This window comes from Anarhichas minor, unplaced genomic scaffold (assembly GCF_050575085.1).
Source record: "Anarhichas minor isolate MPS153535 unplaced genomic scaffold, ASM5057508v1 ptg000011l, whole genome shotgun sequence".
NCBI lineage: Eukaryota > Metazoa > Chordata > Actinopteri > Perciformes > Anarhichadidae > Anarhichas > Anarhichas minor.
The window spans coordinates 13,583,470-13,607,500 of NW_027466457.1; the positions used below are offsets into that span (position 1 = coordinate 13,583,470).

Below are 24,031 nucleotides of genomic sequence, written 5' to 3' on the forward strand. Positions count from 1 at the left end.
CTCAATTACTCATTTTCCATAACATATTAACAGAAGAAGTTATTATGATACTGCTGCTTTAAATTTCCCAGCATATCCTCGCTTGGCCTTGATAGAAAATACCTCAAATAACCTTCTACATTTACATTTTCGGGGCATTTAAAGGACCGAAGGAAGAACATACGTTTCCCAGATTTCCCGAAATATGAGAAATATGCACTTTCACTTCCTTTTCACTTCTATGTTCCTCATCTCATCAAGTAGAAGTTGAGGTCACAGAGTCCGTCAGTATACTCACCCTCTGTTCGACCTCATCTAACTAACCAGTGGGAATATAAGAGGAGCTTGGTATCGCTCCATATAGCTTGAGATATAGCTTTGATGTGAAAAAGGTCATCTGGGGGAAACATGTGAGAAGGTCTATAAGTTTCACACTGCATGTGATTTGCAGAGTTAGTTTTTTTTAACTGCATTTGATCTAAATGTGCAAGAGAACAGAGAGACGAACGAAGCATGCCGATGTGATGAGAGCACAGCATCAGAGCACAGCAGCCTTTCTTCTGAGACCACTTTAAGCTGCATTTATGACGCGTTACTATAGCTACAGAAGGCTGCATTTTAACACCGCCAATCAAAGTAGAGTTCATCTGAGAACGTTGTTGCTGCTACTGTAAAAATGTGCCACATTTAAAATCCCAGGGAAAAGAAATGTAAAGATAAGAGGCAGAGAGACACTTAAGCAGATGTCATATCCTTAAAGTTGACAGTAATGTGACTGTTGTTATATTTAGTCTGCTTTTGTCTCCTATTTGGAGCAGGATGGAAAAATAACAACTACACACCATATTCATGCGTGTAAGAAGAATGAGGTCAAAGACTGAAAGGGTCTTGGATATCCCTTCACACTCATTAAAAACAATGTTTCGCCTCACGCCCACTCCCTCCGAGAGCACGAACATCAGCTCTGACCCACTGCTGGATCTCAGCTTGAGAAACGCCCACAGATGAACCTTTTTTTATGCTTTCCATAATACAACACTGGCCTTAATCTGCATTTCGGAGGATTTCATGCTGGGAATTTTCCCACAACTATTTGAGAATAGGCAAACAACACAAGAACACACTCACAGAGACATTGATGTAACTGGCCTTTTTAATTGAATCTAAATGTTGATTAAACATGCAAAGTCTTAATCAGCTTCTAAACAGAAAAAAGCACATATTTTAATGTGTGGACTATTCATAGTGACAAACTTCCAGTTGGTAATCCCGCATTGTGTGGAATGGGAAAATCCCCTATGTAGCTCTCAGATTATTTACATGTTAAGTAAAATCCCATACATCACAGATTTGTATATTCATGCCTCATATGTGAAACACCACTTCACAAAAACATGAAAACTTCAGAAAGAAAAGTGTCTTTCCTCAAGTGGTGGAGGATGTATTCATTCGCACCACAGTAGAAATCCTGTAAGTAAAAGTCAGTTCAAATTGGTAATGATTCATGACCTCTTCATATGTTATGTTTAATCTCACTATCTATCAAATAAATGTCTGCAATATATCATGTGCTGCACTTACATGTAACCCAGTTAACCCGTTTACATTATGATCCATACTTCTGGCATTGTTTATTGCATATATGTTTTTGCACCTTATTGTATTGTCTTTATATTTGCACTCTTCTTGCCATGAAATTGAAATACTCAAGAAAGTATACTGTCAGATCATCTTTACAGTCGGCTACAATTAAGTAAAGTTACTTAGTTAATAACTAAGTAACTTTGAGTTTTACATTTCAGCACTGGTTTCTTGTAGACATTTGCCCAAAGAAACCGCATGGAAACACTAAATTAAGTCACAGATTAAATGTGACTAACTGGCAAAATGGGGGAACAATTATGTTCCTCTCAGTGGTTTTATATCAAAGATCGTAATCAAGACATTTAATGAAATGCAGCTCATTAGCTATAAACGCTCTCTTTGTTTCAATACTGCCCTCGGTGCGTGTGCGCGCGTGTGTGTGCGTGTGTTTGTGTGTGTCACCGACAGCGGGACCGGGAGGGGGCGGAGTTACAATTAAAAAGTCAGGCCGTGATTGGCTGGGAGCTGAGGCGCACGTGTTCCTGCTCTACTCCTGCTGCCTGGCTGTTTTCAGAGCCGCACAACAAGCTCGAGCCACAGAAGCGATAAAAGTCCCGCGCGCTGCTCTCCTCCTTTCGTCCCTTTAACGAGCTAATAAACGAACAACAAGATAATCAACAACTGACCAACACGGCAGCCATGCAGGAGCAGACACGTCTCGTCCTTTGGCTGCAACTTTTCGCAGCTTGTCTGGTGTTCGGGGTGAACGGTAAGTTGCCTCTTTTGTGTTTGTTTACAGGTCAAACCTCCGCCTTTAACGTCCTTTGCAGTGAAGGGGGGGGGGGGGGGGGGTGGTGCACGTTACGTTAAAGTTGCTCTTTCTCCGAGGTGCACAAGTTCAAGCGATCCTTCATTTGACTGAGTGGGAATGTGAGAAATGAAACATTGTTTGGCTCTGAAACTGCAAGATTAGACAGTTGAAGGTTAAGAAGTAATTCACAATTTAAGTATACAAAAAAAGAATAATTTGCAATCGATAATACAGGTTTTGTAATGTTAGACCAGACATTCTTTATGTCTGAATATATGGTTACTGAAATAAAACCTCAGGGCATATTGTTGTGTGTGCAGAGTGCCCTTTTTAAAGAGCACGACACATGTAGGCTGGCTATTATACTTGTCCAGTGTTAACCTCGTGCCGGTGGCAGTAGGCTTTGTCTGCATGTCCATGCATCAAACACATTTAGGGCAATGTACAAAGGGTAAAAACCGGCCTGATTCTCCCGCCTCCATTTCCGCTCACAGACCTGGGACGAGGCATCACATGTCACACAAGTGGTTCTCTTTGTGTGATGATGATGATGTATTTTCCAAATGTTAAAGTACTCCTGTTCCATTTAGAGCTTTTTTTGCTGGACATTGACAAAGAGCAGATTTCATGGCTTGCATTGGTGCTGTGTGAATGACAGATTATGTATTTCTTTTGGACTTTGGGCTTTTTGAGTTGCGAAACAGAGTCAACAGTCAACATTTAATGCCTCATGGATTTATGCTTGCTGCCAGAGGTCAGGGATCTTTTCATTATTTAAGATTTTTATTGGAAAATGTGCAAGAAAGTGTATAAAACATAAATAAAGCTCAAAGTTGACCACATTACATTCAATATGAGATCTAACGAGGCAATTTTGCTTATTCGTATCCGTATGCATTCAATCTGCGTATGAAACATCTGTACGCAACTTGTTTTATTCTTACATTTAGGATCCCTGTTGGCACCAAGAAGTGGTGTGAAGTAGTCTTCCTGGAGTCCACACAAAGACACTTCAAATAAAAACAAGCAACAATTTTTAAAAGCACAAAGATCAATAAAACAAGAAACGACAAACAAACATCAGAAAATCAGTAAATGGACTCCACATGTGAAAAGATTGCCGATACAGACAGAAAAACAAAACACAATTGACCCAAATACACAGCAACAAATAAAAATAAACAAACAAACAAACAAATACATGTTTAACGTTTTACGTTGTTTTAAGAAACATAGCCCTATAGCTGACGGAACAATACATATTGCATAGCAGTGTCGTATGTTTTCCACGGCTTGTGTTGACCAATGCTGCAGGTACATGTGACATCATTAGGGGTCGACAGGACATTGATCTATTTGGAGATTAATGCAGTTGAACAAGTTACAGAATCAAATATATATATTTTACAGATAAACAAAAGCTCTTCTGCTTAACTTTGATATGAACTTCTTTGACTTTACCTAGCGGCTGGCTCAGGAACTGTTCTCTATCTGAGTCGTGGTGAGACGCCACAGGATCTCACTACTAACTCTGTAACGAACACCACAGAACACACCAGAGATTGGATTTTCTTCAGTTCACGCAGATTTATTTGCATCAGAAAGTATACAAGTAAACCGAGCTGTCCGGAGTCAACTCACTTCACAATAGCATTGTTCATTACTTTATACCTCCATTCTACCCTAAGTCTCTCCCCCCTTCGGCGATGTCCTCCTCTTCTGACCTTTCACCTAGACTAGTTCCACTGTGCACCTGGGACAAGTCATAACAGAGGGTTTTTTGATCAACCACAGTCTCCTTCCCCACTCGTCTTCTCCTGATTCCACCTCTGGCCGCCAGTCACAGCGACCGGCTCTCGTCTTTTCCCTCCGTTAGACATCTTGCCCTACTTGTTTATCTACGTCCCCCCCCCCCCCCCCCCCCTCTATCTTCACCCGGGCTCCAAGGCCGCTATACTACACTCCCTGCCTCAGTGATGTGAAGAACATATGACAATGATATACAGGCCACTATCACGGAATGAATGTGAATATACATGGATACATTTCGAATTATGGATATGATTGATTTTAAACAAATATACTTCAAGACACAAATACTTTTTTCTCCCACAAACTGTATTTCCATTCCCTTTCCTGTAAAGTCCTTTATATAGACGTGCGTGACAGACAGGCTGCTAAGTCTTCCACAGTGCATCACTCGCATGCATGTTGAATCCACTTCTTGTTCTACCTTCTTTTTGTTTGAATTGAAAGTGAAACAGTGCGAGGACAAGTGCACACATCCCAACATGTTAGTTCCTGAAGGCTCGGGGACCGTCGTGGAGGAGAATAGGCGTGGCTACACTGAACCTACTGAACGTTGAGTCAATTTTCCGGATGCACTCGCCAGCACTGAACTTCCACCCACAACCGCGCTGACTAGGACCTTTCCACACTGTCAGGGAGGGGGCGGGACTTGTTGCTGCTGTGTCATGCAGAATGTTTACAGGGCAGTTTAAGAGCTGAGGGAAGGTTTCCCCCCTGTTTTACCTGATTTGACTCAATTCAGCAGATTGTTGCTCATCAGTCTGCTGCTGAGGGGAGAGAAGTGGAGACCGGTGTCCTGTGTCGGGCTGAGGCAGTCTTTTCTCACAACAAGACCACTTAGGGCAACCGAGTGAACCAGGGCTAAATATAGCCCGACTCTGGACCAATGGCGTGCCATGTATGTGTATATTTTGTATGTCGGCAGGTTTTCAGTTGAAATTGGTGCAAATGTACTTGTGGTTGTAAGATGGGGGATGACTGCCAATATATCAGGCGGTTATTGGACCTAATTAACCGGGAGATTCATTTCCTGCCACAGTTGCACTGCAATCGTCAACTTTTTGTGAATTCCTCTGGCCTTTTTCTTCTGCTTACTTTTTTGTAACTAATAAGGCTTCTTTCATTACTGAACAGGTGTTGTGGCTCACTCTGCCTTACAAAATTATTATTATTATTATTATTATTATTATTATTATTATGGGTTTTAATGCAGAGTTTAGAGGACTTTCTACCCTGAAACAAGCAAGATTCTGGAAAACACTAAACCTTTTTCTTTTGGGGGGATTGAGATTGCTACAATTGAGGTTAAAATGAGATAGTGAATATTGGCACAATACAATCTGTAGTTGGATACTTGCAGCCTTGTGTTCTTGTGAGTTTGTGAGAGAAATCGTAGTGTTTGTGTACCATCTGCTTTTATTGAGTCTTCGGTTCCGGCTGCTTGTCTTCTTCAGCACTGATGACTCGATCATTACTTTTCCCACTCAACCCCCCGGGACGCGACTGGCTCGTTTTCCTCCGATTTTAATTTGGATTAGCTTCCTTAATCAATGTTTCATTGCAATATGGAGTGCCTTCTAATTTGGGCCACTTTATTAGTGTCAGTTGCCCCACTTTCCAATCTGCCGTGTTGAATATTTTACATGCTGTGTGATAGAACATGTCATTGTGCTGAATAATGTTCTACTGTGACCATCTTATTTTGCTTTATTCAATGTTTGACACACCTATATCGGATGTCTGCTGTAACCTCCTTCTCCAGGAAAGATCCCAAAAGGAGTGCTGCGAGCATGTTTAGATTAGATTAGTCGTAAATCGAAACTGTCGTGAGTGTTTAGCTTGGAGGTAGTAAACCACAGGATCTATAGATTAGGATCTGTAGTAAATGTCTCAGGTACTATTGTGAAATGTGTAGATTAGAAACAAACCAGATGTCTTGGAGAAACGCACCCCCCCCTCTTCTCTTTTGATGCTCTGACCCTTTAAAAGATGAGCTCAAACTGCACACAGGTCACTCCCTCCATCCCACAGACAACACAGGCAGTCTGTGTGATGATTGAGGACAAATGTCTTTCCTCAATGTTTCAGTGTTCAGTATTATAGGACTCACTCGGTACTACAGCTGTCATGTGAGCTTAAATATTGAGCCAAGGACAAAATCGGACCTCAATCCAAGAGCTTGAAATGTTTACACAAAATCTTCAGAGGCACTTATTGTAAGTGTCGATATATGTACAACTCCGTTCAGTTCAGACACTTGTAGAAGTGACTCCAGGCTCTATTTCAGTAACAGTACCAAAGGGAAAAGCTTGTTTGGTTGATGGTGCGTGACGTCCGTGTGTATTTTTAGTGGCTGCCCGTTGTTGTGTTGTTGTTTTGAAGCAGCAGCAGATGGCTGTGTTGCTCTGAAGTAGCGGTTGCAGATTACAGAAAGCTCACCTGCAGCTGGAGTTCTGCTGATCTCAATATTGTAAAGACTCTTGTTATTTAGGACTCGGGTAGGCCTGGCCTCGAATCCACTTCCTGTTGCCAGCCTATACGCTCCAGCATGCCAGGGTGTGCGTGACCGAGCAGAGGGCAGAGTGTTTACTGTTTTAGGACACATGAGATATGAGCACTGATGTAACTGCACACACGCATGTTCATCCACATGTGTGCGTTTATCAGTCCTGCCGTGCACAACCACCAGGTGTGGAGCAGGAATCCTCTTAAACCGTCTTAGCGTAGTATTATTTTTTGTATCCTGCTGATTTATTCCACGTCATCTTTGATAACTCAAGAGTAATTCAGATGAAAGAGATTTTTCTGCCCATGGCCGTGCACTGTGTGTTTTCCTAAAGCAGTAAAATGGCGAGCTTAGTCAGTGAACCCTGTCTAAAATAAACTGCAGCCCCAAGAAGTGATTTTGTCTCTCATCAAACTGATGCCCTTATGCCCTGAGATGACTCCCTCGTCTTCATCCTTCATCACGGCACAGAGACGGTTTTACCTCACCATCCTGATGTGTTTCACTCTCTTGTTGTGACGTCTGCTTCGCCTTGTAAAAGGGTCTATTCAACTGGGCTCTAATATGGTCATGAGGTCAAGTGTGTTGACTCAGATCGCTGGTCGATCCGCTCATTAGCAGCCGATTAACTTCCATTAACTCCTTCTTCAGGGGACATGTGCACCATGTTCTGTGCTGCCGCTCATTTGTTTCCAAGAAGTAAACACAATTCATGGTCACTAACCCCACCAACGAACCCCTGAAGCTCATAAATCTCATAAAGATATGATGCCTATGTACAGAGGTGAAAATAGTTCAATAATTAGGTTCCTACAAGTTTGTTTTAATTGGCTGTATGCACATCCAAGTAGTTGCTGTCATGAAACCATGATGACGAATACGAACGAGATGGATAAAATACCTAAATACTTTATTTTTGAATATTTGGAATCAGTTGACATGTTTGCATGAAATATTTATACATGTGTCCATCTGAGGCTCAAGCTGTTGCAAGATTCACATGCACCTTGTTTTTTGCCAGGTCTCATTGGGGATTAATTATGTGATTGTGGCTCTAACTGCTGTTTTTTTTTTTTCCTGGTATTTGAACCTCCTTCTTGGGCTGAGGCCTCATGGGAGAGTCACAGACCATGACTCATAAGGAGTGAGAAACGCACAATGCCCCGTGGAAATGGCTCGTCCTGCCAAACATAACTCCACATACTTTTCTAATCTGTCACTGTGGTGAGGACAAAGTGGGGCACCATGTTGGCTACTTTTAGAGCTGCTGTGAAATGTTAATTAAATTAAATGTTTTTACTGCATTGTTAAAAGCTGCAAAATAGATGTGCTTGTGGCTTTGTCCTCTTGTCCCCCTTTCTTTAGTAGTTATAGCACTTTATATATACTGTACACATCAGTATGTTCACATAATGAAAACAAAACTAAGTTTATGGATCCACGCCCTCATTTACTGAAATATCAAGACGACGTTAACATGCTGAGGCTTGTTTCTAGTAGTAGTAGAAGTAGTCACTACTTCAACAACAACCTTCTTCAGCCAAACCGTTGTGTGCCCGTACATGATGTATTTTTGGGTAACTGGTTTTGGGTATTTTCCTTATACAGGCTGCTGCAGCTTGGATTGTCGATTTGCCAAAAATAACAGAGGCATTTCTCACTTATCTAGTGTAGCCATGCACGCTTGTCAAGGCTATAAGAAGTACAACTCTGGGATTTCGGTTTCCTCCAAAACACAATGGAGGTGTGATCACAGCATTCAAACGCTTCTGGGTACAATATCTTGAGTGGAAAGAGGTTCCAATGAAGACTGAGTAACGGACGCACTGATTCTGGACATACTGTTGAATTTTGAAAATGGTGTTTTTCTTATATCAGTGAGCACCACAAACACAATTCCCCTTCACTGTATGTGGAGGCAGAAATGCCAGAGAGGAACGTCTCAAAACCAGAACACATAAAGCCAACATTCACTAGAAGTTAATGAGGAAATATGCTTTTTCTCTGACCCCTTAAACTGTCGTGTGTCAGTTTGAATAGTTCAAAACCTTTTCTGGAGTGAAGTCTCAATAAAACAAACCGAAACTACAGCCGCAGATTTCTCCTGTAATATGAACGCGAGCTTATCTTGGTAACTGTATTCCTCTTGTCAGCTGTATATGAAGATAAGGGGGCAGAACAAGTCTCTGCTTTCCTCTGAAGCAGCAGTGGAGCTTACAGTCGATCTGGAAACCACATAACACACAACTGCAACATTTCTGTAATATGTTGAAAGTTGTTTCTTTTAGTTTTCAGTTTGTCTTTTGACCCTTGTGGAGTATGAATAGGGGAAAGAAATAAACACCCTTTTTTTCATTCACATGTCATTTTATGGACGTGGTTTTTGCCGACAGCGAGGGATTTTCCAGGAGGCTCTCGTGGTTGGACCACTGTCTCTTGGCTCACCACCTTGACTAATACATCACAAATTTCATTTCCCCAATAAACCTCCCGGCTAAATCTCCCTTCAGACCACAAGCAGCGACTACAGAGACGGCTAAATGAAACGGCTAAATGAAACGTCTCCCACTTATTCAACATTGTTATTTCTCAGCGCTGGGAGGGTTTCGTGACGGGAGCTGTCTGCCAGTGTAGGGAGGGAGGCTGCGTTTCATCCCAAAGATAAACGGGCAGCAACTTTTGGATAACGATGTGTTGGCGGTGCCAGCCAAGCTCGTTGCCCAAGAGTCCTCTGAGATTTGAAAGCACTTGAAGGCCGTGACACTGGATACAGCACTGATAACACTGGACATCCATGGGAAGTGATGCCCAGCGCATACATGGCCAAACAGGATGTTAGGAAAAGTGGATCTCTTTCATTTCTCCTTCTCCCTCCTCTCGCCGTACACATGACGCAAATCTACCCGACATCTCCTCGATTGCTAATGGATCATAAACCCAGAGAGTCCGGATTTAGTGTGTGTGCGTGTGTGTGCGTGCGTGTGCGTGTGCGTGTGCGTGTGTGTGTGTGTGTGTGTCGCACAGGAAGTCTCTTCAAAATGCCATTTTCAGCCATGGCCTCTGAAGTATACCCTCAGCGGGACTAAAACGCCACTTTTCTTTGCTGTAAAAGTCTAAAAAAATATTTCTCTACTCCCACGAGTCCACTTAGTTTGAGGTAGGAAGAGTTACCCTGCTAAAACACACAAATGAAAAAAAACTCCTATTTAGCCTCACGGTGACACTGAACCCCAAGTTGCTCGCCGAGCTCCTAAATGATGGTTAAAGTCAGACGTCAAATGTCCTGTATATACTTGTATGTATGTATGTATGTATATGACAATGGTAATAAGGTTTTTATGTTATTACTGGTTCATTTTTTACAATGTTGATGCTAAAATGTGAGAACTACCTCACTGTCATGTATCATACTTCCAATTTTTGACTAAGTCGTAGCTCACTTGGTCTTCGTCTCCTTGATTCCTTTGTCTTCCCGCCCACTGCGAGCTGACACGGTTTCCCTCGTGCCCGGAGAGCTGCCGGGTTCAGCCAGGCAGCGAGCAGGATGCCGGTGGAAGCATCCAGTGTCGGTGTTGTGTTTACGGTGTAGTGATGGCTTACTCAGCTGTTCAGACCATCACAACCAACCTGCAGCAGGCTGTTTACACAGCAAGAGAATGGAGTGGAAAATGTAATAATGGGAGAAAACATGATTTGAGCTGATGCACTCTCACAACATGTTTGATGTTTTTAATAAGAGAGTAAAACTGGTATATTTAAACTGGTTTTACTGAAAGTAACTGCACAAGGACTTAATATGGGCCTTGGTTTTGGAGTTTATGTTATGAGTTGTTACTCACCCAACAAACATCTTATCAGTCATGAGTCTCTCAGCCAAAGCCAAACACCCAGCATCTGTCTTTGATTGCAGTAGGGACAGTTATGAAAACGGGTCGTGACACAATGATAATACTTTGTGTTTATGAGGTTCTGTGAATTGAAAATGAGCATTGTTTTCACCAGATCAATGTCTTTAACTCCCTCCCACTCCAGGTGATTACTGCAAGGTGAACGTGTGCATTAACGGTGGAACCTGTGTGACCGGCGCAGGATCTCCGTTCATCTGCATCTGCCCTGATGGCTTCACTGGAGACACCTGCAACGAGACCGAGACTGGTAAGCCCATCTTCTGAGGTCAAAATGAGTTTCACATTCGAGTGTTGCTGGTTGGACAACGTCAATACAGACTGATAAATCACTTATTGGTGATCTGGTTAAAAAAAATGAATGAGTTGTAGCAACTCTGAAGCTAAATAGTCAGGCATTTGAAATGAGAGCAGATTGACAAAACTGTGATGCTGACCTAAAGCTCGGTTAAACTTCCCCCTCCTCTCCTTCCTCGCCTGTGTCTTCCTCCCGGTCCTAAAGGGCCGTGTAACCCCAACCCGTGCAAGAACGATGCCATCTGCGAGGTGACGGGCCAATCCCGCCGAGGTGACGTCTTCAGCGAGTACGTCTGCAAGTGCCAGCCGGGCTTCGACGGAGTCCACTGCCAGAACAGTGAGTCTGTTCTCCCTCCTCAGTAGTTTTATCAGGATTATATCGATAGCTATTCATTAACTATCAGTGTTTTGGGGCCATGTCATTTTTTTTTATTAAGTGTGTAAAAACACTGTTATTAATCACAATCAGTATTCTTGATCATCTCAGGAAAACTAGCGGCTACAGTACATCGTCACTACTTTCAGCTACGGCACAAGACCAGATTAAAAGTCTCACTGTTGCTGATTCTCTTGTATCCTTCTTTTACGGCGGATAAACATTCCTATACAATTAATTGGCTGAGTCTAATGAGGTCCCGGCTAATCTGTCTAACCTGACACATTAACATGGAGACAGCTGTTTGTGTGAGAGTGGCCACCAGACAGGCAGCTGTCGTCCTTATGTGAGCTTCATTCACACGTCACTCAGACCAGGTTGGTTTAATCAGGGTCAGCCAGAGAGAGAGAGAAGCAACGGTGGGAACATGTGCTGCGCTCCTCCAACTGCCTCTAGCCCTGCACACAGAGACAGATGGCTACTGTTTGCATGAGAAGGTGGCAGAAGAACAGTGGCCAAGTCTGCACAAAGAAGTAACTTAGCAGGAATCAAGTGGGACATTTTGTTTGATCATTGTGTGCCTTTTTATCCTAGGTGTCCAAGGGGCAGATTTAAGTACGAGAACAGGTAAATTGGAAAGATGTGATTGTGTTTTACACTGTGGTCTATTTTCCCTTCTTGGTTCCAGGTGCACTCTGTTCTCTTGGCTGCATGCGGAGGCACACATACAACATGCACATTCACACACCACAGAGAAACCGAGGTCAACACTATCTCTCCTTGTTTGAGTCAAGGCCAGCAGCAAAACCAGCAGTGAGATCATGTCCGTTTTAGATACTGTCTTTTTATCAGCTCACCCACACAGACAGGAAGACGTCTTTTCACAAAACGATTTCAACTCCCTCATCAGTGAATCTATGCCTTCTGAGCATAGATTCTAAGTTGCAGTCTATTTTAATCTAGAGTTCTCCAGCCCATATTTACGCTCCAAACGTTCTAATCTCTTTGTGTGTTTTTCTTTCACCCTTGAGAACCACAAATCACAGCTCATCAAAATCCATACGTTCATAAGTCCTTTGGCAGGTACAGTTATCTTAGCTGCCAGAAAATGAGCCCTCTGCAGAGCAGGCATTTACACTAATTAGATAATGCCTCAAGGATAACGATGAGGGGAATTTATTAGACCATGTTGGTTTATGAGACGCCCCCTGAGGGCCACTGGGTCAGGGAGGTGCCCCTCAAGTCACAGCTGCTGATGACTGTGTTGTGACACTTTAAGTGCTCTCTAATTTGTGTCCGTGTGTGTGCGGGGGGGCGGCAAGGAATGAGGCCCATGGCAGCCAGCTTCTCTGGTTTGTGTGAAACGGAAGAGACAAACCGTAGAAAAGCAGTGACTGTGGTGAAGCCGGAGAGGCGTCGTGTTGTTAAACATTTAACTGGCATCCTCACACTCACTTCCTACATGGAAGTGCACATTGAGGCTGACATATTGGGGCAGAAGTTGATTTAACAAGTTCAGAAATGTCACTATAAATGCCCCAAACGCAGAGTCTGACATGTAGGTGTTGACAAACTGGAGCCAGATGTAGAAGAATGTTCTCACACTAACCACTGCGTCTCGGAACTATTAATAGAGAAGCGCAGCAGTGGAAGATGGACTAGTCACTACTGTCTGTGTTAAGAAAGAAGTTAACAACAAAGAATAAATGTTGTTCAAATGTATTTCTTTGGCCATGGTGCTCTGCCGGAAACCGGTGGATTGCTCCCTCCAGGTGGGGACGGAGTGCCTACCTCAAGCGAAGGAGTTCAAGTATCTCGGGGTCTTGTTCACGAGTGAGGGTAAGATGGAGCGGGAGATCGACAGACGGATCGGTGCAGCTGCAGCAGTAAAGCAGGCGCTGCACCGGACCAACTTGGTGAAGAGGGAGCTGAGCCGGAAGGCAAAGCTCTCAATTTACCACTCGGTCTACGTTCCTACCCTCACCTATGGTCACGAACTCTGGGTCGTGACCGAAAGGACAAGGTCGCGGCTACAAGCGGCCGAAATGAGCTTCCTCCGTAGGGTGGCCGGGCTCAGCCTTAGAGATAGGGTAAGGAGCTCGGTCATCAGGAGGGAGCTTGGAGTCGAGCCGCTACTCCTTCGCGTCGAAAGGAGTCAGCTGAGGTGGTTCGGGCATCTAATTAGGATGCCTCCTGGACGCCTCCCACTGGAGGTTTTCCAGGCACGTCTAACTGGGAAGAGACCCCGGGGAAGACCCAGAACACGCTGGAGGGATTACATCTCCCAGCTGGCCTGGGAACACCTCGGGATCCCCCAGAATGAGCTGGAACATGTTGCCGGTGAGAGGGAGGTCTGGGTCAGCCTGCTTGGCCTGTTGCCACCGCGACCCGACCCCGGATAAGCGGAGGAAAATGGATGGATGGATGGATGGATGGATGTATTTCTTTGCTGAATAGATTTCTCCTTAAAGGACTAAAAGCCTTCTGAGAAACAGATCAAGGGAGCAAAAAAAAAACTCTACTGGAAAAAGATGAATAATGTGTGCGCTGCTCAACCCACACGAACAACCGCCCACACAGCTCCTGATCTCATATACAGACTGTTTAGCATTAACACACACACACACACACACGGTTCATCCCTCGTGCCGGTCCAGCCAACAGAAAGTGGTGGTCTACGCTGAGCGCTCGCAACGTCAGCACTGCTACTGTTGCCGGGTGGAAAAGTGAACGTGGAGGCGGAACGGGGAATTAAGTCTGCCCTCCTGACAATGTCACACTCGCCACTCGGGTCTGACTGCAGCACTGTCCTGTCAAATTGGCCTAAAAGCCTTTATGGGTTTGCTGAGAAGGAGTTTGTGTGTAGAGAGAAAGAGAGGGAGTGAGAGTGATGTCAATAGCTGTGAGCTTCACTCTGGGCCAAAGCAGATGGATGGAAACAGTCTTTTTCTAGTGACAGTCTCTAAATCCCAGATTTTCACAACTGATTAAAGCAGTTATTTTGCTTCTTGTGTGTTTTGAGTTTGCTGCCCTTTCACTTGTTTTGGTAGACAGTTTTGAGCTCCTCCCAGGATGTGGTAGTGTGGGCACCCTGGGCTCCATGCCCCCTGTGGAGTACAGGGTGTGTGTGTGTATATATAATATACGTGTGTGTGTGTGTGTGTGTGTGCTGTCTGGTATGCATTTCCTGGTTTACTAAAGTCTGCATTAAACAAACTAAGTTGTCCCATTAGATCCTCAAAGCTGCTAACCTGGAATCACAACATGATCTCAAGTAACAGAAGCTGAACCTTTACATGTAAACATTAAAAAGATATCAGCAACAGACTTATAAGGGCTGTAACAACAATTCATCACAGAGGTTGTTCTCACAGATATGTAATAAGTTGGAAGGATATGTGTTTAGAAAAACAGTTAATTATTGAGCCTTGCCATCAAGTTGGTCTAAATTTGAAATAATCTTACAGTAAAAGATTAATAGTAAACTCATTTATCCAGACTCACTCGGTGTATATATTTGAAAAAACAGCTCTGCAGAACTTGAAAATTGTACAAAATGTGGTTAATTAATTTGTAAAATCCTATTTTATTTTTTTATAATGGGTTCACTGAATGTTTTTATCAGCATTCTGTTATCCACTCATAGTTAAGTTCTGCATATTCACATCTGTGACTCCTCTTCTGTGGACCACGAAGCAGTTTGGGGGTTGAGCGCTTTGCTTGATATCCTTCAGAAACTATACCAACCACATTTGTGTAGATATGTAACCATCATGTGGTGTAGAATAACTCCATGTTCAGCAGGGGGAAATCTAACATTTAAAACTTCCAAGACTCCTTTTTTTTCTTTAAACCACAAGGACATAAAGTCATGACTTTGTCAGTTTGATGACTCTTTATTTCTCTAACCAAGAAGTTCCATATTTGTGTGTCACAAAGAAAAGAATCTATACTGTAGAAAATATTCATTCTGAGTTTTGTGAGCTGATCTGACAATGATAATAATAAATGTACAGTTCAGGTTGCAGAGATGCAATAATCTAGATCCTGTAGACACAAAGCTATCACTTACCAGTGATCTGATGTCACCATGCCTCGATCTATTCAGAGTGAGCGCTTAGAAACACATGTGCTCTGTAAATATACTTCATGACATCAGAAGTTTCATTTCAGAGCTCTGCATCCCTCCAGCAGAGAGGGACAACCTGGCAGAGATCCGATTCAAAGCTATTCTGGGTGCCACTGGCTGCAGGCAGTGCACAACAAATTACACATCTGGAAACCTTTGGACCTTTTTATTTATTTAATAATGCCGTTGTGGTTTTATCTGGTGGCCATAATGCCTTTAGGGCTACCCCCTTGGTTGCTTTACCATGGCAACGTGAGAGCGGTGATTTAAAAACATGCAATTTCCTTATTTCATTGGTTGGAAGAAAAGACTAACTTTTCTTCTATGAAACAGTCTCATTGTAAATTGTGTGACTAAAAGGTGGAAGGTTGATGTTCGTAACAATTATAGCATAATTTTAGCACTTAAATGACTGTATTTAAGAGCTAAATGTATGGTTTAATTGGACATCACACTTGTGGGGACAGAAGTTTCTTTACCAACTCGTCTTACTTTCTCTCACACACACACAGAGTTACTGCTCTTTGTCTTAGTCTCGTTGTCAACACGTATGGTTTACTTTCAGAACTCAGTTTGAGTACCTTGTGGGCCGAGGCCTTTATTTTTTGGCCCACATCCTTTAGGCTGCAGCACGGATCCTGGACTTGCATAGCTTTGCTGATCACCATATGCACTGCCAGCTGACCTTGGCTTTGCATCGATCCGGATCAGGTTTCAAACGAGCCGCATGAGATTTGTATTGGTTTTTCGCTTCATGCTGAGACAGATATTGACTCTGAATGTTGTGATAGTGTGCCGTTTCCGTTATGAGCTATAGGGTTTGTTGGATAGAGGCCACGGCGTGGTGGTCTGTCCAGCACTTGTTCCGCCCCCCCCAAAAATCGATATGCAAACAGCGTGCTGATAATGGATACTGCTAAATATGCAAGCAGCTGAGCTGATTAGATTTTAGAGCTACAAATTTTTCATGCTTCCACCCATTTTATTTCATGGTTACAGTGAATCAGAGTGTATACATTTCAAGCCTGCGTTGCCCCGTTAATAAACAAATCTACAAGCCTTTGCAGTCCCGATGCCTCTACCTGTTCTACCCGTCTCAGGACTAGGGTTGCAAAGGGTCCCTTTCCAAGGGAAGTTAAGTTTCAGTCTTGAATGTTCCCGTAATTTTCAACCCTACTAGTGCATGTTTGACCCTCTGTGGTTGTCAGATAGATGGATTAGACCATGGAGCTGACCAGAATGTTTGGTCCTTCTGGTGCCCAATCCTCTTACTGGAGAAGGAGCCACCAGTTGACGCATGACGGGAGTTTCCTTCCATCAGTCTGTCATCAATTACTGATTTACGTCCCTGGGTTGTAGGGGGGTTATTCTCTGACGTGGGAGAGAGATCTTGGTCTGTACGCCACAATGTGAGGAGGACATCATGGAGCATTTTAACATTTTATCCATTCAGACTCTTAAAGGTGCAATATACGGCATTCAGAGTATTAATGTAGCAGCAAACAACTATTGTCTATGTAAAGATAAAATAGAGGTGTGTGTGTGTGTGTGTGGCTTTCCCTTCCTTTGTTTACATAGCTGGGCCAATCATGCTTTTAGTGCATGTATGCCTCTGTTAGCATGCCCCGCTGGCAAGCTCACAGCTTAATCAGCTGTTATAGCTGATAACGTTGTGGAAGCGTAGCACCCAGCCCCAGTTTCCCCCTCAGTTAAACAGTTAGCTCTGTCAGCACTGTTGCCATAGTTTGCGCTGTTAGCACCGTGAGCTGCGAGCCGCCAGCTGAGCCGTGTTGAGAGCCGTGTTGAGAGCCGTTTAGAGGCGATCAAAATGCTCCCGATAGTGTAGAGAGCACCTTTAAAGTCTGAAGTCAGGAATGCTTTAGAGACAAACTCAAGTCCTGCATACTGAAGTTCTTTATATTTGGTCACCATCCAGAAAATGAATAATTCATCTTTTTTTATTAAATGGCAGTCTGATTTTAATTAAACTTTAAGAAATGATGTGTACAGGAGTAACTTTCAGCCCTTTGATCTCTTCTAGTTAATAACTGACTCAACTGTGGTCATTAACTACCAAGTCTTAATCCAAAGCTGACCTAACCCAATCAGTACTCTACTGCCTTTATTATAGTTTGTACCAGAGTTTTATTTTACCCCCTGTTACTGTGAGTCAGTATCCTAATTCATAATACTTAAAATAATATATTGAAGTTCCTGTGGCCTTAACAAAGCCGAAGATACTATGAATACATCAGCATCTCTGGATACAGACGGAGGTAGCTGCCACCTATTCATTTGTTTCAAGACCGTGAGTTGATCAAAGAGCTTTTAATTTACAGCTTGATGTTTCATATATTCCACGGCTGCTGCTGCTAGAAATAGTCTGTTTTCTGTGATTTTTAGTATAAGCTCCCAGAGCCAGAAGGGTCATGACTGTGGACCCTCGTTATCTAGAGTCTGTGGATACACATTTCAAAATGACTGTAATCCTCCTGTGGCTGTGTGAAAATGAATGTTTGGACACGGAGCTATTTATGGAGAGAGAGCATGTGGGTAGGGAGATGCTGCCATGTGTGCGTTTGTTGGATAGAAACATAACATCGGTGCGCCTGGGTTGTTTGCGTGCGTTTCCTTCCATAATAACAGCCGCTGAGGATTAAAGCTTCAGTCTGATTGAAATCCTCTTTTTTGTTTTTGGTGTGCAGTCATCTATTCAACCAGCTAAATTTGTGCTTTGTTCCCAATGCCTATGCGGTCAATATAGAGCGTTCAAAGCTGCTTCAGTCACACTGACGGTTCTTGTGGGGGAGAGATGAAAAGGAGTTTCATTTTGCTGATTCGTTTTCCTCCTTTTCTGACTCATTTAACGGAGCTGGACAGATAGTGTTGGTGAGGGCGCCATCAAGAGGCAATACGAAGAGTTACAAGACGATTAAACGTTCACTACATGGCCCGTGATGACACTCGACTCTTTTTAAAGCAGCACGTATCATGTTCATTAATTACTCCACAGCCCGATCACATGATCTCCTGGTGCAGCTGATTAACGAGAAACGAGCTCTCCTCTCGAAGGCTTTTCTCTACTACAGCTCCAGTCCTGTTGGCATGGCTTCAACTAACCTCCGTGTGGAGCAGACGGAGAAATATCCAACCCCGTCTCTTAAGCATGACATGTGATCTTCACTCACACTTCTAACTAACTGTGATTTGCTTTCAGACTGGCTGTTAACACTCGACCAGTAAGCTGTTTATGTTTATGACTTCAGTAAGTGATTCATCTCTCTGTAGATGTGAATGACTGCGCCAGCCAGCCGTGTGGGAATGGTGGCACCTGCAGGGACCTGGAAGGAGATTTCAAATGCCACTGCCCGTCCCCTTATGTGGGCAAACGTTGCCAACTGCGTAAGTGTGACCTGCAGCACTCCTAGACGGATGGACGGACAAATCATGTGACCAATTACTGTCACCTTAATCCCCCTCATTACTTTCATCTGAAAATAAACCTTTTAATCAGGTGTTTGAAAGGTTACTGTATGCCAAATTTGCATCAGGGCCACAGTGGGAGATCTTACACTGATGTAAGATACCCCCCCCCCCCCCCCCCCCCCCTTTTCCTCCACAGGCTGTATTTCTCTGCTCGGCATGGAGGGAGGGGGCATCGCTGAGTCCCAGATCTCGGCCTCATCAGTCCGTTACACCATGCTGGGCCTGCAGCGCTGGGGTCCCGAGCTCGCCCGCCTTCACAACAAGGGGCTGGTTAACGCCTGGAGCGCCGCCGCACACGACAAGAACCCATGGATACAGGTGACGCATACAAATTAACATTATTTTTGTAGATTGCTAGACATGTAGACAGATACTGTACTTGTATAGATGGAAATGTTTGGATGTATACTAAATCTAGACGCATTTCTTTTTTGTAGATCTACCAGGTTAGAAATAATTTTCCTGCCATTAAATAATTGTGTCTTTTATTTTGAATTTGTGATCCCCACATTTCCTGCCTTCATTTTATGTCACTTTCGTGTCACTGTTTCAGTTGAACCTTTGGATAGTTCTTCTGAAAAAGAAACTCTGGCAAACTCGAATGTTCTAATGCTGGCTCTCTCTCCTTGATTTCAGATCAACATGCAAAGAAAGATGCGCTTCACAGGGATCGTGATGCAGGGCGCCAGTCGTATTGGGACAGCCGAGTTCATTAAGGTCTTCAAGGTGGCCTCCAGCCTGGACGGCAAGACGTACACCATGTACAGAACAGACGGACAGAGGAAAGACAATGTGAGGAGATGCATCAACAAAACACAGTGCACTATAGTCCATAAGTCGCTTTTAAACTCATATTTTGTCATTTGGTCATATGGAAAGATGTGCAAGTCAAGATACATCGCCCTTAATACACATAACTATGTTTCTAAAAGACTGAAATTAACCACTAGAGGGAGCTGTGACAAACACAAACGCACTGTACAGTACACAAACAAACTAACTTGCTAACTCCTCCTTTCTTTGTAGGTGTTTGTCGGAAACGTGGACAACGACGGCACCAAGACCAACCTGTTCGACCCCCCAATCATTGCCCAGTACATCCGCATCATCCCTGTGCTGTGTCGCAAGGCCTGCACCATGCGCATGGAGCTGGTGGGCTGTGAACTCAACGGTAAACTCGCACAGAAAACGCACAACGTACACGCGCTGCTTGGTCATCCGCACACAGTTGGTGTTCAGTTTAATAATGGTTTTTTAGAGACTGAGACAATCTTTTCACATCTTAAGTCATTTAAACTCCAGATTGGAAACTTTGTTGTCCAACAGTCTTCTTTGTTTGAGCTTGCATTTATCTCTTATGTTCCCTCACTAATTATTTTCAGCCCTACGCTCAATGGTTGATCATATTTCAAAGGATGTTACTCAGATGATTGCACCGCTTAGTAATATTGAAATCAAAGGTGCATTTATCCAAACCATATGATCATATTTTACAATAGTAATACTGGCAAGCGTTCTGCACATGGATGCGAAAGATTGAGAGTTTTTTTTCACTCCAGAGAACGTGTTTGTCACTTTTGTTCTTTTAAGTTATTTGTACTGCGACACATTTCTTCTCATCTTGCTCTTCCTTTTATGTAAAGCCAGTGTGGTTCTTTGGAAATCGCCGGCCTCATTACACCATTGAATATTTGTCTTGTTGATGGTTGTCTCATTCATCACATCAGTGTCTGTTTTTGTCCTCTGTCGCGCTCCCCAGTTGCTCCCCAGCATGATTCTAATATTGCTCTGCTTGAGGCTTGTTTTGTTTTTGAGTCTCCTGTCAGTGTGACATGAGATCAGAGGCAGCATGCATGAGTTTTCACTGTTTTCACTGTTTCTTTTCATTTTTGGTGCATTTGCTTCAATGCAAATGACTCATTATAACATTTTGTAGGAGACGGTTTGTCCCGGCTTAAGTTAATATGTCCGTACTTCAAACACGATTCATTCGAGTGAATCTTCTCAAGTGTAAAATAATGTTAGGAAACTGAGAGGATGTTGTATAAGCAGCTGCATAATGCTGGACAGTAACAGCACAGCTGAAGTTTGGAACTTTTTTTCTGCATCGTTGACCCTCTGTTCATCCTGCATGTGCAGCTACTTCACTAACACACGCTCATTAAGAAGTCTGTTACAGCCTTTATAGATCATCGCTCCAAAGGTTTGTTTCTACTGTAGGATTGAAATTCTGCTCATACTGATCATGTGAAATGATAGTGAAAGTATGGAAATATGGCAAACTTGTGAGCTCAGGTAATCCAGAAAATGTACTTTTCTGGCTTCACGTTCACCTCTCTGTCCTCTGCATCATCGTCTCTGGTTGTGTTCTGCTTCACATCGATGGCTGGCCTGAGCCACTTCCTGTCTGTCCCCTGTCTGTCATACTTTCTTTCTCTCTTTCCATCCCTCCTTTTTTCTGTCTCTGTCTCTTCCTCTGTCTCTCTACCTGGTCTGACCTCCACAGTGTATTCAAACACTTCAGGTTGTTCGGAGCCGATGGGCATGAAGTCCCGGTTGGTGTCCGACCGTCAGATCACATCCTCCAGCACCTTCCGCACCTGGGGCATCGAGGCCTTCACCTGGCAGCCTCACTACGCCCGGCTGGACAAACAGGGCAAGACCAACGCCTGGACCGCCGCCACCAACGACCAGTCTGAGTGGCTGCAGGTAGGAGAGGAGGACCGCACACAGCTGCACATTGTTGTTTTTTAGTTCGCCCCTTTGCTGTGTTTGTTAAGTTTGTGATTTCTGTGTCCTCAGGTGGACCTGGGGTCTCCCAAGAAGGTCACAGGAGTCATCACACAGGGGGCCAAAGACTTTGGCTCCATCCAATTTGTCACAGCCTTCAAAGTGGCTCACAGTGACGATGGGCAGTCCTGGACTATCGTGACGGACAAGACCACAGGGACGGACAGGGTCAGTCCAGATGTTGCCAGAAACGGGCTTACAAGAAACTGAATTGATCCAAATGGGGAAAAAAACGAAAGAGAAAATCTGAAAAATCATTAACTCAAGAAAATACGCAATACGATACAAAAATATGAACTTAATTAAAATAATAATGATAGTTGTTTTAGATTAAAGAACTAATAGTTGAGCTTTACCTGCTGGTCTACACACCTGGAGCCAATTAGGTTGACACTGGTTTTGATTAGTTTGCATTCTGTGTGCATTCATTTATAATGCATCCAAAAATCTATTTCCCAGTCATTAAATCAAGGATGTGGAACAATAACAGTTTCCTCTGACTCAATCGAACATTTATAATTTAAGTTCAGTTTGTGATTTGAATTTAGTTAACTCTGCTTTTCCTCTGTGAACTTTAGGCGTTCACTGTTTTTTGTCCTCTTTTCACTGTGCCAGAAATTATTTTCATATATCTATAAGCTCATTGTTGCACTCATTTGAAGTCAAGTTGTTTAGGTGTGCTTTCATCATGAGAAAAATAAATTACAATATAACAATATATAAACTAAATAATGTGAGAAAGTAAACGAGCTGTCCATAAATGTTTAACTTAAAAAGACACCAATATTTTCCGTTAGTATTTAGTAGAATAGCAGAATAGATCGTGAAGGCTAACTGCAGCTATGATCTGTGTGGTTTTGATCGGCTGTTATTCTCCGTCCAGATCTTTCCGGGCAACAGCGACAACAACGTTCACAAAAACAACATCTTCGAGCCCTCGTTCTACAGCCGGTACGTCCGCATCCTGCCGTGGGAGTGGCACGAGCGCATCACCCTGCGAATGGAGCTTCTGGGCTGTGACGAGTAGTGCTGTCCTGATCCAGCCTCCCCTTGCTCCTCCTTTCTCTACCTCCTCTTCCTCTTCCTCTTCCTCTTCCTCCTCCTCCTCCTCCTGCCCCCCCCTTCCCTCTTACTCCCTCCCTCCCTCCCCCCTCCTGAGCCACACCTGCACTGCCTTGCTCTCAGCCCTAGGGGGCAGCAAACACCAGAGTAGCACACAACCACCTCCAACCCTGGCTGGTTGGAGGTGGGAGATGTTACCCTAAACCACTGTTACCAGGGCCCTGATTGAGTCCAGCTCACAGCGTCCCCTCTTTGTTCGTTTCCTGAATTGATCGCTCTTCTATTCCACCTGAACCAAATCTGTGATTGTTTCAAGAGACGACACGTCTTCTTTGTCACTGAGCAGAGCTGGGGTCAGATTCTTATCCCGCCTACCGGCTAAATTAAAGGTGGCGACTCCCTCATCCCTGTGTCTGAGGTCAGGGGTAACAGGACTGCTGCTGTATTAGTAGGTGCTGCCTAGACTCTGATCCTAGATCAGTTCTACCTGGAACATTGAACCTCCAAGACCCACGGCTGGTGATGTACATAAGCTACTGTTGTCAGCTTGCTAATGTCCTATAACCAAACGCTTCACTTCCCCTCAAGACACACAGAATATAAATTATTTTCAGATGATACATTGATGCTTTCGGTTGATTGTTCTTTACCAAAAAGTGAATCTGCACAGAATATATTATTTACATATCGGCAAGAAGCCTTTAAATCTGGTAAAAGAACAAAAACATGCTTGTTGCTCTTTAGTATGGAAAAACTAGCAAGTGATGCCAAATAGTTTTAAAAAATTTGCCATATTTATGTTTAAAAAATAAGAGACTCAAAATCTCAATCTTTGTGTGTTTCAGTATTCCTGATATTTCTCTGCAGCGGTTTGGACAGTAAAGTCCTAACTTCATGTTTCCTACAGTACATCAGTTTGAACTGCTCTAGAGAGTTAACATCCAACATGTCAACAAAGTATTCACTCTGCAGCCAACAACAGAAGAGCGAGCGCCCCACTATTTACACTGTTGTTCCTGTTTAAAGCCAAGACGCCCCATTAGGAGGTAAAGTCATCAACTCATCTTGTGCCAACGCACCCTCAGATTTTTGTTTCTGTGGGTTATTTAGAAAAAATACAGTTTATGGTGAACTGACACGCACAGAACAAAAGATTATTCACATGCATCAAATCTCGTGTCACATTTAGGCAGTTTAGCAGCCAACCAGATGTTGGTCTTCAAGCCAGAGGAGACGCCCTCTTTGACGGACAGGATGTTGTATACAAAAAGAGTTTGAGATCATTGTCGAGTGAAAG

The 24,031-nt window shown here is 43.5% G+C and overlaps 1 protein-coding gene across 5 annotated transcripts in view; it reads left to right on the forward strand.

Annotated features, from left to right (window-relative positions):
- The first annotated feature begins 2,157 nt into the window (after positions 1-2,157).
- mfge8b (milk fat globule EGF and factor V/VIII domain containing b) overlaps positions 2,158-24,031 on the forward strand; it is a 23,343-nt gene continuing 1,469 nt past the window's right edge. The window contains exons 1-12 of one of the 5 annotated variants that reach the window (XM_076089524.1): positions 2,158-2,332; positions 10,722-10,844; positions 11,097-11,228; positions 11,862-11,894; positions 18,685-18,798; positions 19,019-19,200; positions 19,519-19,674; positions 19,909-20,053; positions 21,389-21,591; positions 21,685-21,840; positions 22,556-22,623; positions 23,580-24,031. The exon at positions 23,580-24,031 is cut by the window's right edge and continues 1,469 nt beyond it. In XM_076089524.1, the coding sequence (XP_075945639.1) occupies positions 2,263-2,332; positions 10,722-10,844; positions 11,097-11,228; positions 11,862-11,894; positions 18,685-18,798; positions 19,019-19,200; positions 19,519-19,674; positions 19,909-20,053; positions 21,389-21,591; positions 21,685-21,840; positions 22,556-22,623; positions 23,580-23,616 (1,419 nt within the window). In that variant the 5' untranslated portion in view covers positions 2,158-2,262 and the 3' untranslated portion in view covers positions 23,617-24,031. Of the gene's footprint in view, positions 2,333-10,721; positions 10,845-11,096; positions 11,229-11,861; positions 11,895-18,684; positions 18,799-19,018; positions 19,201-19,518; positions 19,675-19,908; positions 20,054-21,388; positions 21,592-21,684; positions 21,841-22,555 lie in introns of all 5 variants that reach the window. The other 4 variants (XM_076089521.1, XM_076089522.1, XM_076089523.1 and 1 more) reach the window with 4 other exon arrangements.